At 31.0% G+C, this 17,640-nt stretch overlaps 1 protein-coding gene across 4 annotated transcripts in view; it reads right to left on the bottom strand.

Annotated features, from left to right (window-relative positions):
- The window catches only part of LOC140044633 (autism susceptibility gene 2 protein-like), a 141,946-nt gene extending 125,296 nt beyond the window's left edge, over positions 1–16,650 (bottom strand). For all 4 annotated transcript variants that reach the window (XM_072089226.1, XM_072089227.1, XM_072089229.1 and 1 more), the window contains exon 1: positions 16,197–16,650. In XM_072089226.1, the coding sequence (XP_071945327.1) occupies positions 16,197–16,475 (279 nt within the window). In that variant the 5' untranslated portion in view covers positions 16,476–16,650. The remainder of the gene's footprint in view (positions 1–16,196) is intronic.
- Between the last annotated feature and the right edge of the window lie 990 nt (positions 16,651–17,640).

The following is a 17,640-nucleotide window of genomic DNA, read 5'->3' as shown; positions in this document are numbered from 1 at the left end:
TCACCAATTAAAAAAAATATGATTCCAGTCTTGATGTTAAACGCTAATAACAGTCTCAATTTAACCACACCTCTTTTTCCAATTGAAAAGAAAAATGGTTTAAAAAACCCAAATTTATTCTAGTCTCTATCTTTAAAAACAGTTTCACAATTTTTAATTTGACCACACACCTCTCAAAATGACCAACACAAAAAACAGACTAGTTTCATTTTGCGTAATATAATAATTAAGCTGATCTTTTTTTTAAACAAATTGAAACTGTTATAAGGTAATTTCCCGAGAGACCGTTCTATGGCCACCACCAGGTAGGCTTACTTCATTAAAGCTTCTATGAATGGATGTACTGGTTGGGAGCAGGAACGCTAGTAGACCAAACCCAGTACCGTTTTGATTACGATCAATCGGAAAAATTGATCAATCGGGAAATTTACCTCACGAAGTTTATTTCGTGCCTAGCTGAATTATTATACCTCAGGGATAAACTGACAATAGCTTGACAATAGCCAGAGGAAGAGAAATTTGATATGAAAAATTAAAAATTTCCTAGAGTAATACACCTCTACCATAATGGACTAATCCACGCTCTCATTTCTTTTCATATCGTTAAGACATTACAAGCTTACAATTTTAATAACTATGGAAATAAGTTCATAACAACTGCTTTAAATAGCATTATAAAAATATGGATTTATACTTGATTGTTTTGCACAAACTCCATAGGTGAAAATCCTAGTTAAGTACTGCCTGTATTAGTAATAATTCATTTGTTTACAATGTATGTTATACTCTTTCTACTAAGCAATATCTTATTTGTCATCCAAGAAGTTTTTTTTGTCTTTTTGCGCCAAGCTCTAATAAGCTCTGATCGAACGAAATAATTGTATCCAGAATAAAAGCTGAACTGTTACTATTGTGAACAAATAGTAGTAAAATAACATTAACAATTTCTTGTTTTTTGTTTGAGAATTTTTTTCTGTTGGCGTTATCAAACCAGGAATAAATTTAAAACTAAATTTATTTCAAAATATTAAAAATTACAATAACATGTATAAAAATAAATTATGTTATTTTTCAACTTCAGTTGATTTGTATGTATACGGAGCTATTTGTGTTTTTTTTCAGATTTTTAAAGTTCAAAACAATTGAAGACGTACACTATAGGAAGTAACAATGTATTGAGCTAAAAACAAGGCGACACCCAACATTATTTTCCACTCTACTCTAAGGAGATTGCCTGTATTGGCAGGACTGACATGGACCATATGAAGTATAACCTCATTCTATTATATAGAGATTGATAAAAACAAGCCAGCACGTAACATTTTCATACACCCTACACTCTAGCAATGGCCGTCCATAATGTGTGGGTATTGTCCTGGTGGTTATTGTCCAGGTGGCTATTGTTCGATTTCCTGTAGGGGAGAATCATTGTCGTTGAAAATTGTAACATCTAAATCCACAGCGTCATGTGGGTTGTTACTTTACTGATGCTTTTTTTCCTTTTTTGTACAATATTTATTTATCTGATAACATTTTTACCACACAGTTGAGTTTATTTTTCATAGTTTTTTAAAAATGCCTTTCCATTTACATTTGTATACAAAAGAATACAGATTTATTGTGTACAGTAAAGTGCTTATAAATTTAACAAGATCATGTAGAAAAAATTAAATTTAAAAAAAATATGAAACATAGGGGAAACTACAGATTGATAATTATCGGAATGTATGATTAATAGAAATTTTAACTGCTCCTTTTAATAATATCCACTGATTTAAACTTGCAACAAGCCAAAGCATTTGTATTCCTGCCTCAATCAATGTCTGATTGTATTACACTATTGCCAAGTGTATCCAACAATTACCAGTGAAAAGACTTACACTACAATGGCTCATTATACAGTTCAATTGTAATGATTTAGTTTATAAATAACAATAAAAGAACCACTTGTATAAAAGCCTTCTATATATCAACATCAAACTGCTATTAACAGCTTAGATTTATACAGCTACCTCTCTTAAAAGGCCTATATTTCTGAAGTCTCTCTATTTTAAGTATCAAGGATCGGAAATATAGCTTGGTTGTTGTGAATACGTTCCTAATCTATAGGTTTTGGTTCTATTCTACTCTTGGCTATACAGTATATTTTATTTATTTACTGGTTGCTTTTTTACATTTATGCATGCATGCACATTTGTAATAATTAATTATTTTTATAGAAAAAATAGTAAATATTTATTAACTAATACATGTTTGTTACATGTTTTTCTAAATGCTTTTATGTTAGATTTATTGATCATCCACCCCCTGCTATGCAAGCCACAAATTGACTTATTATGTAGTTAACCTTTATAATATATAGCAGATTTTTTTTAAAACAAATTCATTTTAAGATTTTATATTCTTTGTTGGTCTTCCATCCATTACAATTTTGTCTTCCATGTTTTCTTTATCAAGATAGCAAACTCCTAAGGGGTTTGGAAAGACTCTTCTGATTTAAGAGCCACAACAGCTAGCACTATAAATATACTGCTGACAAATTACATACAATCAAAGGAATATATCAAAGTAAAGATATGAGAAGAGACAGCAATAGGATGCTATAGACCATTGCAATACATCTTATATGAAATATTTAAAGCCCCATTCCCTACATTTTTTAGATCTAATTTAAGATCACAAACTATATTTAATGTAAAAATAATACTATATGGTCCTATTGCGATAACTTTTTTCGTCTTTAAACGGTTAAAAATGTGAAAAATAAATCGATTTTAATAATTATAGCGGCCCGCTATAAATCCCAGAATGCATTGCGCGCGGATTGATATTGTTGTTTTTCACCTGTAATTCGCCCACTTTTCGATCGATCGTGAAGCCAAAACAAATGGAAGACTCCTAACTTTTCAGCGAAAATACCGGGTTTTCCCCAATTTTTATCAACGGAGTCTGGCAAAAATAGAAAGACAATTAATGCAGCAACTATACAACGTCAGGCTAGGTATATAGCTAGCGTACGATGTTCGTACGTTACCGATGTTTACCAGCTAGGCCTACAAAACTAAGCCTAGCTAGGCTAGGCCTGAGACCGTCCACGAGAGGTCGATCGCCGCGAGCTACTTAGGTAGTGCATTGTTTCTCACTTTTTATCATAATTTACCATAAAACGTACATTTAAGACAAGGAATGACATGGTTTAATGTTTTAAAAGTGATATATATGTATTATTTTCCAAAAAACGTCCAAAATTGCAGGGAAGGGGTCTTTAATTCAATTAGACGTGTGAACTAACATTGTGAAGGTCATATTTAAAGTCTTTTTAGAATTAGGCCTAGAACTTCATAAAATTTCATAAAAAAAAAAAAAATGTCTCAGAGCAGAACAGTCAAAACATATTTTACGCTCATCTAAAGAGTTCCAGTATGTTTGTTCACTAGTAAGTAGTATACAAATCTTTGCTAATGCGCATGTTAAAAAGTATCCAGTTTAGTTAGCAACACATTTGTTATATATATTTCAAATAAAGCTCATACTAGTCTAAAAGTAGCCTCTCTAAAGTCTGAGATTATGCTGTGCATTACATTACGGTTAAATTGATTCTTAACTTTCACTCACGAAATGAACATGTCCACTTTATAGTTGTGGAAATATGGCACCCAAACGATATAGTAAATAAGGTAATCAACTAAGCAAGACTGATACATACTTATCAATTAACAATTAGGTTTATTAAATCAATTAATAACATCATCAGTGTTAAATAAGCATAATGCTTGGTTACACCTTATCTATTAAGATAACATGGTTTTGTTTTTGTTATAAGTAATGAAAACAAATATAGCTAGTCATTTTAATTGATTATAAACTGTACTGGTAGCATTGGCATCTGAAAACACTTGCCTTTTGTATTCACTCATATAATACTGTGAAATTATATAATAAGTAGTAATAATAATAATTAAGTATAACATTTATAAAATGTGGAATAAATATACTGTTATGATGATTATGTTGCAGTATATATATTTTTATGTTGTACGATCATCTGTAGAAATACTGTACATAGACCCATGAATATTTATAATACTTCCATACATGGAAGTAAAGTACTATTGACATCAAATCTACTTGTTAATGTAGGGCATAGTACATGAATTACACACCTCTACTTTTAATAGGATTTAACACCTTATCAAGGCTAATTGTTTGGTATTTGGACTTTATTGTGAAAAAGACCTTGAAGTCATGCTCTCTAGCAACAAGTTAACACATTTTATTTTGCTATTAAGATTTCTATAAGTGTAACTTTTTCTGTAACTACTCCACGTAGTAAAGATAGAAAAATCAGAATAGTTATCTTAATACCGTCTATGCCCAGTCTAATATTACCTTTAAGGCTGGGTTAATACCAGTACTGCGACTAGTGCCCTATACTATTCCAAGCCTGATAAGTATCAACCTTGAGACCAAAAGTGATAGGCCTAACAAGTCTAGTTCATGACAATTTGTATACAGTGTTCTTTTTATACAGTTTATGTGAAGATGATGTGTTTGTAACATATTATCATATCATTCGTTCATTTTTCTGTTTGAAAATAAATATTTTAATAAAATAAAGATGCCACAAAGAAATCTATAATATATTTCTACAGATAGTACTTGGAAATTAAAATTAAGTGCTTAGCTGTCCCATATCATCTATACCTACTATAAATAATTATACAGTACCCTGTGATATCCACAAGCCAGAATCTACTTTATATGTATGCCAATATTTTGAAATCTCCAGAGGATTGGATTGTACCACTTTTTAATGGGGACATTATACACATCTTCGATTAGGAATAAGCAATCAGTGTTCTAAATTGTACATACTGTCTTAATTAAAAATCTTCATATTCAAATGTTTTGCTTTTTAGGCATATTTTCTAATTATAAGCACTTGCATACACATGTGCTAAACGAATGTTATGATTATATCAGAATTTTTTGTTGTTTTTTTTTTTGTCTTCTTTAGGCCTAAAAAAAAAAAAAAATTAAATGTACAGTATATCATAACAATATTTTGTTTTGCCTAATTTATGCCAACAATTTATTGTATATGTTTTTCAAAAATCTTTTACTGTACTTTCCAAGTTTTTCAATGTGTTATCCCAGGATTGTCATGAATTAAAAAAGCGTACTGTATAGTGTACTGTATAAGAAGATTTGAAGATGAAAAAGCGATGTTTTACTGTATGTTAATAAAAGCTTTATGAAAATAGTTATTAATCAATATGTTTGCAAGTTCTGCAAGTTGAATGTCTTTGAATAGCCAACAGGTCAACTTCAATAATGTGTTTCAAGAAAAGGAACCTGTAAAAATCAATCAACAGTGGATTTTTTGTAAGAAATATCTAATCCAAACGATGTCATCTGAGATTCTATAAATGTATGATTTCCTGCGTGGAATGTATTATTAGGAAATGTAATGGGCGATGACTAATATTTTCTATTGTGATTTATAATAATAGTTAGAAATCTTCAATCTTCTAATGAAAATTACATTGCTCATCTAGTGAGATGTTAAATACTGCGTTGTCTAGGTCTAAATAGTTGAAAAATAAAATGTTATGTAAGTAGCCCGATGCTATCTAAACAGCCTGATGCTGTCTAAGTAAGCCCAAATGTTATCGAAGTAGTCCTATGCTATCTAAATAGCCTGGTGTTGTCTAAATAGCCTGATGTTGTCTAAATAGCCTGATGTTGTCTAAATAGCCTGATGTTGTCTAAATAGCCTGATTTTGTCTAAATAGGCAAATGCTATAAGTAGCCAATTCCTATCTAAGTAGCCCAAATGAATGTTATCTAAGTACAGTAGCCCGATATTGTCTAAGCAGCTCGATGCTATCAAAATAGCCAAATGCTGTCTAAGTAGCCCAAATGTATTGTTATCAAGTAGCCCGATGCTTAAGACTAAATAAACTAAGACCAATCAATTTAAAGCACCATCCTTATTTTGCTTCTCTATTTAGTACCGGTAACTGTTGTAGCAGAGGGGTATGAGAAGTACATTATACAAATTCCAGAGTCTAAGCTCATAAAAATACAGACAAATGCACAATCAAACTTCTTAAAACTATCTATTACGCTTGCAATTTGTTTAAAAAAATGTTTTAAAGTTAAACTACAGTTATAGTAAAACTACTCCATTTGAAATACAGAACTAATGAAATTATATATGACTAGACTGAGAAAACTAGGGTAGTAGTAGTTCTAAAGCATTAGTATCTTGAGCAATCACTTTAAGAGGAGACTCACTAATGAGGAAATTGTATAAATAGATAGGCATATTATGTAGGAAATCGTTATGGAAGTAAATAGCAAAAGAGAATTTTACAAATTACCAATTCTGTATCTCCGTATTTTCAAGTACCATACTAATAAAAAAAGATGACAAAATAGATACTAAGTTTTAACCTATACAGTAATTTAAATTCTCTTTTTATTTTTTCATGAAAATTTGCAAGAATGGTGTTATGATTATCAGTATGATAGTTGCAGTATTGCACTATGACTTATGTAATTACATATAAATTCTTTAATTTTTTAAAGACAATTTTATTTTCAATTAATAGAAAAATGATAAAAAATAACCATTTGTTTTTATCCATTTAAAAAATCAACAATTGTTGTGTATGTTATTAATTGCTATAGTTTCCAAAATGTTGTCACTTTAAAGTCAATCTTTAAGCTCTGTCTACACTATCAAACTTTATGTGACAAAAAAAGTGATGTGCCCATATATGGAGACAATGATGTCATATCATTACCATATTTGAGCATATAACTACCATATATTCACAAACCAGACAGAGCTTTAAAAGTGAACACGCCAAAGATTAGGCAGACCAGCATGAATGAAATGAATGTTTGTTGTTGATATAAAACTAGCAGCAACATAATTAGATTAGGTTGTAGAAGCCGGTGTGCTGGGGGCATATTACAGCATATAGAATGGATGTCCCATGAGTAATGTTTCCGCTACACAACTGAATACAACATACAGTGAAGTTGTATACTCCTCAAGTAAGGACATGATCATTCTGTGAAGGCTAAGCTCAAGTGCCTCGAGGGGCTGATCATAGCAGTCGCAGCAAGTTAATTCAAATTGCACTCACCAGAGCAATTCATATTTTAAGTTAAACACTGCTGCCTTTTAGACGGTTGGAGTTTAAAATGCATACAATGCTTTCATGTACAGTAATGTAGAAAAAAATATATGGACTTTTATTTTGAATGAGACTGCAGGTGTACAAATTACATACATTTTCAGATATTTTTAAGATACATTTGTTTTACATTACGGTCAATCTCTTTAATACTGTTAAAAAGGCATGCATCTAAAGCTCTTTACAAGATAATATTTAGTTAGACTAGAGCAAAAATTTAAATTGCATTGCATACTGTTTAGTGGAACATATTTCGAGAACATTTTTAATTTGTTTACCATGTTAAAAGGAAAAATGAAAGGCTTTATACAATAGCAGGCAATATCTGATAGGGATGTTACCGAATATGTATTTGAGTTGTACAGTAGCTCTCTTCTCAGAAAGAATAGGCCAGTTTCGGTTTATCCAAGTAAGCTAGGCACGAAATAGACCAAATTTGTATACTTTGGATGGAAAGTTAATGAGTGTACTGTAAAATAGACTTGCCTAAGGATTAAAGCAGTACTATGGGCCATACAGTACAGGTCTCGAACCCGTATCTCTTTGATCTCTGATCCCTTACTAATTAAATACGCCATACCTCTCTCTCAAATCTAAATTTGTACTGTACGCTTTAGAAAGGACATTATAATTAATATTTTATCGTTTTTAATTTGTTTACCATGACTTCAGCTGCCAACAGTAGAAAGAATAATAAATGTTGACTGTTTAAAATATACTGCATTAGAAACGATATTAGTTGTTAATGGAATGATTTCTACATTAACAATGATTCATACTGACACAATCTATATTTAAGTCCATTAGGCAAGTCCATTGTTTACTTTAATACAAAAATAGTTTCCAGTAGATATTAATATACAGTAGTTGAACTACTGTATTTTGCAAGTTAAGATATTACTAGTGTTAGTGTATTTGTTTGGTGTTCAAACATGCATGGAACAGCATAAAGCTCTGTCTACACTATCAAACTTTATGTGACAAAAAAAATGTGATGTCCTCGTACAGGTTTCGACTGATGATGTCACATCACTAGTTCATCAAGGTCAGCTAGGCATGAAACAGACTTTTATACTGTAACTATTACAGATGTATGTAAGTATTATAATAAATAAGATAATAAAATTAATGAAAAATGAACTTAAACTTTTTCTGTTGAGTGCAGTGTTGATCATCTTTCCAAAAATTCGAAAACCTGTAAATTCTAATCAAAATGAATACTTTTTTTCACAATTGCCATGGCCAAGAGTATTACAATTAAATACTACACATCAAATTTGAAATAAAAGACAATTGATACCATAATAGGAAATGTTTTGTCAAGCAATCAACCAAAAATCTGGGTGGACACAGGAAGTATAGGTTTTGGGTTGGGTAGATCTGTACACCCATTTCCTTCTGTGAAGCACCTGGCAGTTATATTATAACATAACAATACATTCTTGTATTTGTCCCATATGGATTAACTGTAATACTGTCATTCGCATAAAATGTTATCAATGGCTTGCGAATTGAGTATAATATTACCATGAGTCGACTAAAGTAAAAACAACATATCAACGTATATGTATTTGCTGTGCAGTACGTAATGATACATTTTGAAATAACAATTGCCGTGCAGTAATGGATTTCACTAGTAAACCTGCTATGGTTAGAATAAATTATGATTGAACTATTACTGTAAAACAAGCTAAAGACTTCTTTATGAGTAGATAGCATATTTAAAAAAAATTTATCAATATAAATTGGTTTGGTAGACATGCTAATAAGACAATATTAAAAGGATAAATTTATTTTTAGAAATAATTTTATTACCAATAAAAAATCACCTCAATGCCCTGGTAGAGTTCAGTGAACCCAAAATACCAGAGTGTCAACAGAACACCAAATTGGGATCACATAACTTGACCCTATTATTTTCAGATTCATGCTGATTTTACTGACTTCTGGTTCATATGAACTAATGGCCAGTTGAAATGGATAATCCACATAGCAAGTTAATTGCATGTTAACTTGTGTGTGTGTGTGACAATCTGACATATTTTATGGAGCTAGTTACTGTGTATCAACCTTCCTAAAAGTTTATTTTAAAAAGATTATTTATTTGGGATAATGTACATTTTGTAGTTCTACAGTACTTAAAAATGCTTCACCCGATTTCTTGCCAAACAAAATTTGTTTAATTATTCCCACCTGATCTGATTTTTAAATTGTTTAATCAATTGTTCAGATGGTACTGTACACCATTGGTGCTTGCCCATGTGATGGTGTGGTTAGTGGATTAGTCCATTACTGTAGAACCATTTTGCATTGTTTTTCCTCAAAAATGCATGGACTAAATGCGGGACTAAATGTGGGTTAAAGTGTTCACAAACAAACATAAATTACAGGTATAGTCACATTTTCTGCATTTTTCAGACATTTGAAGATGCCATAATTTCATACAGTTCCTGTACTTTAAATACAGTATATAATTTATAACATCTGTCTCAACAGCTGGAATATAAAAACAATATACAGTTGTATTCACAAATTTAACATCAACTCAGAATAAATAGAACAATATTGTACTTACTGTACAGTATATCAAAATGTAAAATAGTTTAGCCTATTCACACACAGAAGAGAAAAAGCCTAATAGGATAGGATACTTTACATTATAGGGTAAAGTAGAGCATGTCAAACCTCTCGAAAATCAGAAAAATATCAATTTAATACCCCTTTCTGTAAATGGTACAGTCAGTGAACCATGCCATCAAGTGGAAGCATCCCAACATACCACCATCTTCAACATCCTTATGTTTTGTTAAATCCCTTTTTCATTGTCTTCATGGAAATCTCAATATGTCCATTCGGTCGCTGTGTTATTCAATAAGCTATAAACTAATCAATTTGTATCAGTAAGTCTGTACTAAGAGTGTGATGTTTTCCAGCAATAAACGACAAACCTCCAGAGTGTTAACGACGTGCAGAAGAACAGAACGATAGTGAAATTTTCTTAATAAAGTATTTACTAATTCTACATTGACTATTAGTATTAAAGCAAAGTTATGTAAAATGTGTTTTGTCTAGAGCATTACTGTACTCCCAAAATGTCAGTTACTCAACAAGTGAGTCTCAGCTGAAATGCCTGACACAGTACAGTGGTGCTGTACTTTACTGATCAGAGCTTGAATGTAATAAATAATCAAGCTTGGTTCCCACTAGGACGCAACGCAAGGATATAAACGCATTTCAGGCTTGTCGACCAATGACAAGCGACAGCAAGAATAATCCATCGCTTGTGATTGGTCAAATCACTTACATTGCACGACGTCCTTGTGTTGCGTCTCTAGTGAGAACCAAGCATAACCAATAAATATTAATAATTAATACAGTAGTCTAGGCTCTAGATAGCGATTCACCTATAATATTGGTAAAAACATTTTGGCACACATGGCGTGTCATACATACTTGAGCTGGGAGCAATTCTAGTTTCAGACAAAAATATCCAAAAAACGATAGTGGTTGTTGCCACTCATAAAGGGAGTCTAACTACACAGAAAATACAAATTACTAGAAACACTTCCCATACATTTGGGTAGGACAAATTTATAAGATAATTTTGGAAAATAATTTCAACATAATTTTGGAAAATAATTTCAACATAAAAGAAAAAAAATATACAAATCTGAACTTGCAGCTAATAAGCAAATTGAATCTGGTTTAATCTTATGCAGACGGTCATATAAGCTACAAGCTTAACTTAAACAGGAATACACATGTAGTATCATAGAGCAGCCTGTCTGTCTGTCCAGTATTATTTAATCATGTCAATCTATACACAATGCAGATGTTTTTTATCGGAAAAAAATGTATGATAAATCAAACGCAACTAAAATATGAAACTAAATATTATAATACAGTTAGAATTATTCTACTGTTTACTGTAGACTTTGGTTAAATTATTTTGATCTTTTCTGAGGTACAGTAGGCAAAATTTGGACAACAATATCACCTGTTAGTGTAGAACTTACTTTCGTTCATTTATAAATTATATCAGTAAGTATATTCTCTGTGGACTTTTAGTTACATATTTTCTGTACGTAATTTATTCAATTAAAAAAGTAAGAAATAAATTATTAAGCTTTTAATTAACTATACAAAATGTTTGATTTTTAGAATAAAAGTTACAGTTAAGGTGCCTCAAACAGAGGTATTTCTGTTTTTAACTGAAAGCTATTTGAACCAGTTTAACTGAAAGCCACTTGAACCAGTTTAACTGAAAGCCATTTGAACCAGTTTAACTGAAAGCCATTTGAACCAGTTTAACTGAAAGCCATTTGAACCAGTTTAACTGAAAGACATTTGAACCAGTTTAACTGAAAGCCATTTGAACCAGTTTAACTGAAAGACATTTGAACCAGTTTAACTGAAAGCCATTTGAACCAGTTGAAAGTGAAATGTTAACTTTCAACAAAATCATTTTCCTTTTCAATATCAATATTTTAATACGTGTTTGAAGTACCTGTTGTTTTCACTGAATTAATCCGGTGTGAACAGACCCTTAGGCTACGATGAAATAAAATCACATCTGATAACACAACAAAAACTTGCGTGTATTAACAGAATGAATGCAACAGAGCATCCAATACAAATAAACACAATATCGTATACTGGTTTTACAGGTTTTCAATCATTTATAATAATGCAGTACAACTACTAAAATCTATTCCTACAACACAATAGAGAAATTATAGGGCTTACTTTCCATTTTCACAATCTCAACACACAATAAACATAATCATAATACTACTGTAGTGTAATAATAATAATAGGTGCTATAAAAGTTCCTCATATTGTATTATATAACACCTATATAAATTCCTGTCATTTGATTGGACGAATGTGGGTCACATGGCGTGCAATAGTACGCACTATTCAACGATCGTTAAATAGTACTTTTTGAAACATTTTTGTGTACGAAAAAAAAACGTCTAGATGTTATATAAAACAAATAATGAATGTTTTGTATTCGTGTAATGGTACAAATAATGTCACTTGGTGAATGATGAAAGGTTATATCAACTCGGCTTTGCCTCGTTGATATAACCTTTCATCATTCACCTCGTGCCATTATTTGTACCATTGCACTCATAAACATTCATTATTTGTATATTATTGTACAGGAGTATATACTGTACTTCAGTACTCAGCTGTATATCACAGTAAATGTCTGTAGTAGTAGTCCAGTAGTTGAACACAAAGGAAAATCTGAAACATACAGTACAGTCCAGACATACAGTACTGTACTGTACAGTATAGAGTACTGTATAGGTCTGTGTCATACTGATAATCCATGAAAAATAACTACGTAACAGTACAGTACTACCATATTCACAATAGTATACTAGTTTTACTGCTCGTATTACAAAGCAAAATGTTAATGAATGTATCTGTACCATGGACACAAATTGTTTGCTTGGAATGACATAATTCTAACTTTCATTGATAAAACAGTCCATAAATTAATTACAGGCGGTTTCACATGTCATCAATATACGTAGTACATGTTTCTAGAAAATTGCTTGCAAACAACTGATTCATGGAAAGATTAAGCAATCAAATCTATGAAAAAGTATCAAACCTTGAATTTGTAATACTTTAGTCTTGCGTTTAATTTGATTGAAATAACTTACAGTATTTCTAGTAATGTACATGTACAGTAAGCTCTGTCTACTGTCCACTATCAAACTTTATGTGACAACAAATGTGATATTCCCATATAGGGTCATATCACTACCATATTTGGGTATATCACTACCATATTTAGGCAGATCACAATTTTTTTTCCAAACTAGTTTGATAGTGTAGACAGAGCTTTAAAGCGAAAAAAACATGTAAGCAATTATTCCTGTTCACATAGGATGCTTATCCAGGAAAGGTTGTGTAGAAAAAGTCAAGTGGAATAACAGAGAAAAGTGAAATTGAAATAAATGTATCAAGTGGTTAAGACAGGCAAGTATACCATGGAGAATTACATTATTTGATTTTAATAGACTCATCATGTGCATAGTAGAACCATATAATCTTATTAAATACCAGGCAAAAAAAATATTTGGAACTGATTTAATAGGAAGTCCACAATTTTTAAGAGTGGAATTATCAAAAAGATGTTTTGTCATGTGATAGGCTCTCAGGAAATCTACTCTTGAAAGTTTTTTAGACTTTATAAAAAAAATATTTGACACGGATTCAGGAAGTTTAGAATAAGGATGGGTTTAAAATATACAGTACAAACACAGACTAAAAAAGTTTGGGCAAAATATTGTTGCCATATCCTGAAATTCATGATTTTTTTTTAACTAAAAAAAATTGTGTTCATATTTTATTTCAATTTCCAATAGTTTGATAAATCAATTTGTTTATGAGATATAATATAAGTTGTTTTTTTTTTAAGAACAAAAATGAATTGTACAGTGTAGTACCTTACTTTACACACAGTGAGTCTAATCTAACAAACTGGACAGAATACCAATATCATTATCAGTATGTGTACAGTATACAGTTAGTAGGTGGACAGAAGGCCAAGATGACCACGCCCTTCACACACAAATTTAAACAATATTTTTATTTTCGATTCATATCATTTTTAGCAAAACTATACACTATCTGTATATTAAAATATCTGACATGTTCAACCAACCAAAACAAATAATTATACAGTAATTCTATAGATCAAAAAAAGATTAATTTAAACAATAAAACTGTACTATACTATACAGTATAAATGTGAAGCAAGGATGAATATTCTTTTAGACAATTTTGACCTTGGACGGCAAAAAATGCAGAAAATTTGATATGAATTTGAATTACATTATTTCGCCACGTATAATTTGTCATTTCTACAGAAATTCTTTTCAATAAGATTAAACAATTTATCACATATACAGCTTGAAGGTAGCCATGTATTACAATGCAAAAACAGAGCGTTACTGTAATTAAAATACAAATATTAATTTAATCCATCAAGTGCTGCAGTATTAAACAAACAAGATCTACATCTCCATAATTCCCATTCTGAATAGTATTTAAAAGGATTACTGATTTGCAAAGAAATAATAAAGTCAATCTGGTTGGAAATGTCATCAGAATAATGTCTTATGTTTATATTATAAGGGCAAACACAGCAATACATTTCCTTAAAAATGTGTTCCTTTTTCTAGAGTATTGTTTAAATACTGCATTGTCATACTGTACTTTTAGATCGGCCATTTTAAATTTTATTTCCCTATGTTTAACACTAATAACAGAAGCAGAAATGATTTTTTCTCGAATATAATAATGTAATTTTATAAAATTTTAGACATATATCACAACCAGGTCACAGAGAGGTGAACAGTATTATGGTGCTTGTTCATTGTATATTGGAAGGAGGGTGAGGGAGGGAGTGGATTGTTGCTGGTTTACTAAACTGTTGCCTCCTGTAAGTGGTGAACCTTGAGTTCACTGTTGGTTGGGAACATAAAGAAATAAACACTGTATATTTTTTTGGAGGCTGAATGGAAATCGTAAAAAAATGTGGATGCCGATGAATTTGATGGTGGGTGTACTGTCTGTTCGTCCACCCCCTCTCCACCTTGCTTAGATAATCAAGCCCTACTGTAGAGTATCTCTGTTTCCAATGAAAATAGTAACTGTACTGTAACAACCAGCAAATGGTATGATTGCAGATAAACTAGTTGATTTTGTTTATTTTATTATCAATCTTCTACTGTGTAATAAAATCTCTTTCTGACATTAATTGCTTACTTAAATATGCTCAGAGGACTTTAATTATAAAGTTAATAATCTGACTGAATTACAGTACAGTCCAGTGCATTCAACTTGTTCACACACAGGCATCACAATTTTGGTATGAAAAGCGTAGCGTCTCATTCTGGGGAGACATACAGTAAATCCTCTGACAAAAATTTTTGTAATGTACTTTATTAACTACTGTACAGTATAACATGTCATATCATATTAATTTCTTTTACTTGAAACACTTGCTTAATTACTGTACCACAACATAATATTTCATAGTGTACACACCCATGTTGTATGCATTTACACACTTAGTGTAACTATGGAGGTTTATTTTTATACCTTCACTTAGTTTTCTTGTCATACAAATACAGCACCTTCAGATAAGAGGATAAGTTTACAGTATTATCCATGTTCATTCAAACCTTAAATATCATGAAGCAACAGACACAAGAATAAAAATCCTGAGGACGATCAAAATATATTGATCGAAACGTCGAGAAACTCAACAGTTCCTTTTCGTGGTGTACCGCAACGTACAAATATCGGATAATTGTAGTACTGTTGTTTGTATACCAGCAATCAACTACGATTGTAGTTTTACTCCTTAAACTTGATAGTAAATATTTGAATATTTGTGTCTGTAGCCATAAATCGAATCGCAATGTCTGAAATTTATTTTATTTGATGAGGAAAGCAGGAATAAAAGTTAAATTAGTAAAAAAATTTCATTATTTTAGTATTTAGGACACTTCGTAGTATCATAATTGTATACATTTGGAATTGTTTATACAATTTTGTATCCATTTATAAATATCCGGTGAAATATGTTAAATAATGTACAAGAATTGTGTACGGTTTAGGGCTACTGTAGGCACAGCGGGGCAAAAGTTAATTTATGAAACCTTTGCCTTTTGGCATATAAAAGTGTGAAAGCCCTGATTTTTCCCATTCATTTAAAAATCAAAATCACAAAAAATCTTTTGTTTAAAGCTACATTTAAAAAAATAGAAATAAGCCTAGAGCAACACTATTACTACAAAATTACACAATAAAACAACAATGTTAATTAATGCTATTCATGTAAGATCATCAAAGAAATCTCAACAATTGAATTGAACTCAACAAAATTGTTTACAAATCTTTTTTTCTCTCTCTCTCTCTCTGTTGTTTTTGTTTATTTTATAAAATGTGCCTTACCTCTAAAGCATCGAGACTGGTGTAAGCAGCCACAGCAAAACCATCAATTATAAATTCTTCGCCTGAGCTACAAGAAGAAGAAGACGATTCAGACTTTTTCTTTTCATGTCTTTTAACTGTTCGATATCTAGCTCCTCTCTCCCTTTCTCTACTTTGCGGCGGCGATTCCTCTTCGTCCCCGCTTCCACCTTCATTATGGTTTTGCTGCTTGGCCTGGCGCATCTCCTGAGCTCGTTGACGACGACGGGTTCTCGAACGAGGTTTCGTCTCGTTTTCCATATTCGTCAAAGGTATACACCCTAAATATTCAATAAAACAATCAAGAATATATATTCCTAGGTATATGTTCCAAAAATAGAGGCATCAATTAATCAAGACAAGTAAAAATAAAGTATAAATCGGTGTCCATTTTCACAAAAACAGCTCTCCATTCAAAGTAGTCATCTCCATTCATCTTCCTGTCTCGGGAAGAAATTATTGACCTGAGTGCGCCCTCACCGTTTTCAAAATAGTCGAAAAGTAATAACTTTTTTCAACCCCTTATTATATTTTTCATTAATTAATTAATTGAATGCTAAGCAGGCTTATTTTAGGTTACAAAACCTAACTTAATAATACGTTTAGTTTCTAAATTATTTTTAAAAAACAACATACATACCTTTTTAGATTAATGATACAAAACAGATATATGTTGAATAATAAACAAAGAACAACGTACGGATTGCACAAGAATTCTAAAATAATGCCATGGTAAATTATATTCGATCTAAAATACTTTAGTCCCATCATTTAAGACCCAGATAAACAATTTAATAGAGGAGAATCCCAGAAAGAAAAGGCTTGTGACTGTATAATAAATAATAAAAAATAAGTACAAGTTCAATTTTAATAGGCTCATCTCCTCTTCTCGGAATTTTAATAGCATTAACATACTTAACGTACATTAAATGTTATGACATTAGTGTGCCAATTCGTGTTATAGCAGCAATACTACAACACAATTTGCTAATGACTTATTCGTTGGTTTTATAAAACAACATATTTGCAATGTAATTCATGGAATAAACGTTTTCTTTCGTGTTTACAGTGGACATTCCAGAATAAAATGAATAACGCTAATAATTCAATGAATAAATATAAATTCGGTTATATTAAACTGACTTATGGTTATTTCATTTTTACCAAACAGTATACTTTGTTTCAGCTAGCTGGTCGAGCAGTATGAATTTGTATTTGTTTTATGTAATCATGGAGTTGGTTATAAAACAGGCCTCTGTTGGATATATTATAACCGCAAATTTATCACAAAAACAGGCTGCTGTTAAAACATTTTTATTTACAGATATATTGTCCCCCTGATTTTTAAAATGTTTTTGTTCAATATCTCATTTTTTAAATGTCGACATATTATTCATTGACCAAAAATTGGATCAACAAAAAAATA

This window comes from Antedon mediterranea, chromosome 3 (assembly GCF_964355755.1).
Source record: "Antedon mediterranea chromosome 3, ecAntMedi1.1, whole genome shotgun sequence".
Lineage (NCBI taxonomy): Eukaryota > Metazoa > Echinodermata > Crinoidea > Comatulida > Antedonidae > Antedon > Antedon mediterranea.
This window is presented reverse-complemented; position numbering and strand designations above follow the sequence as displayed.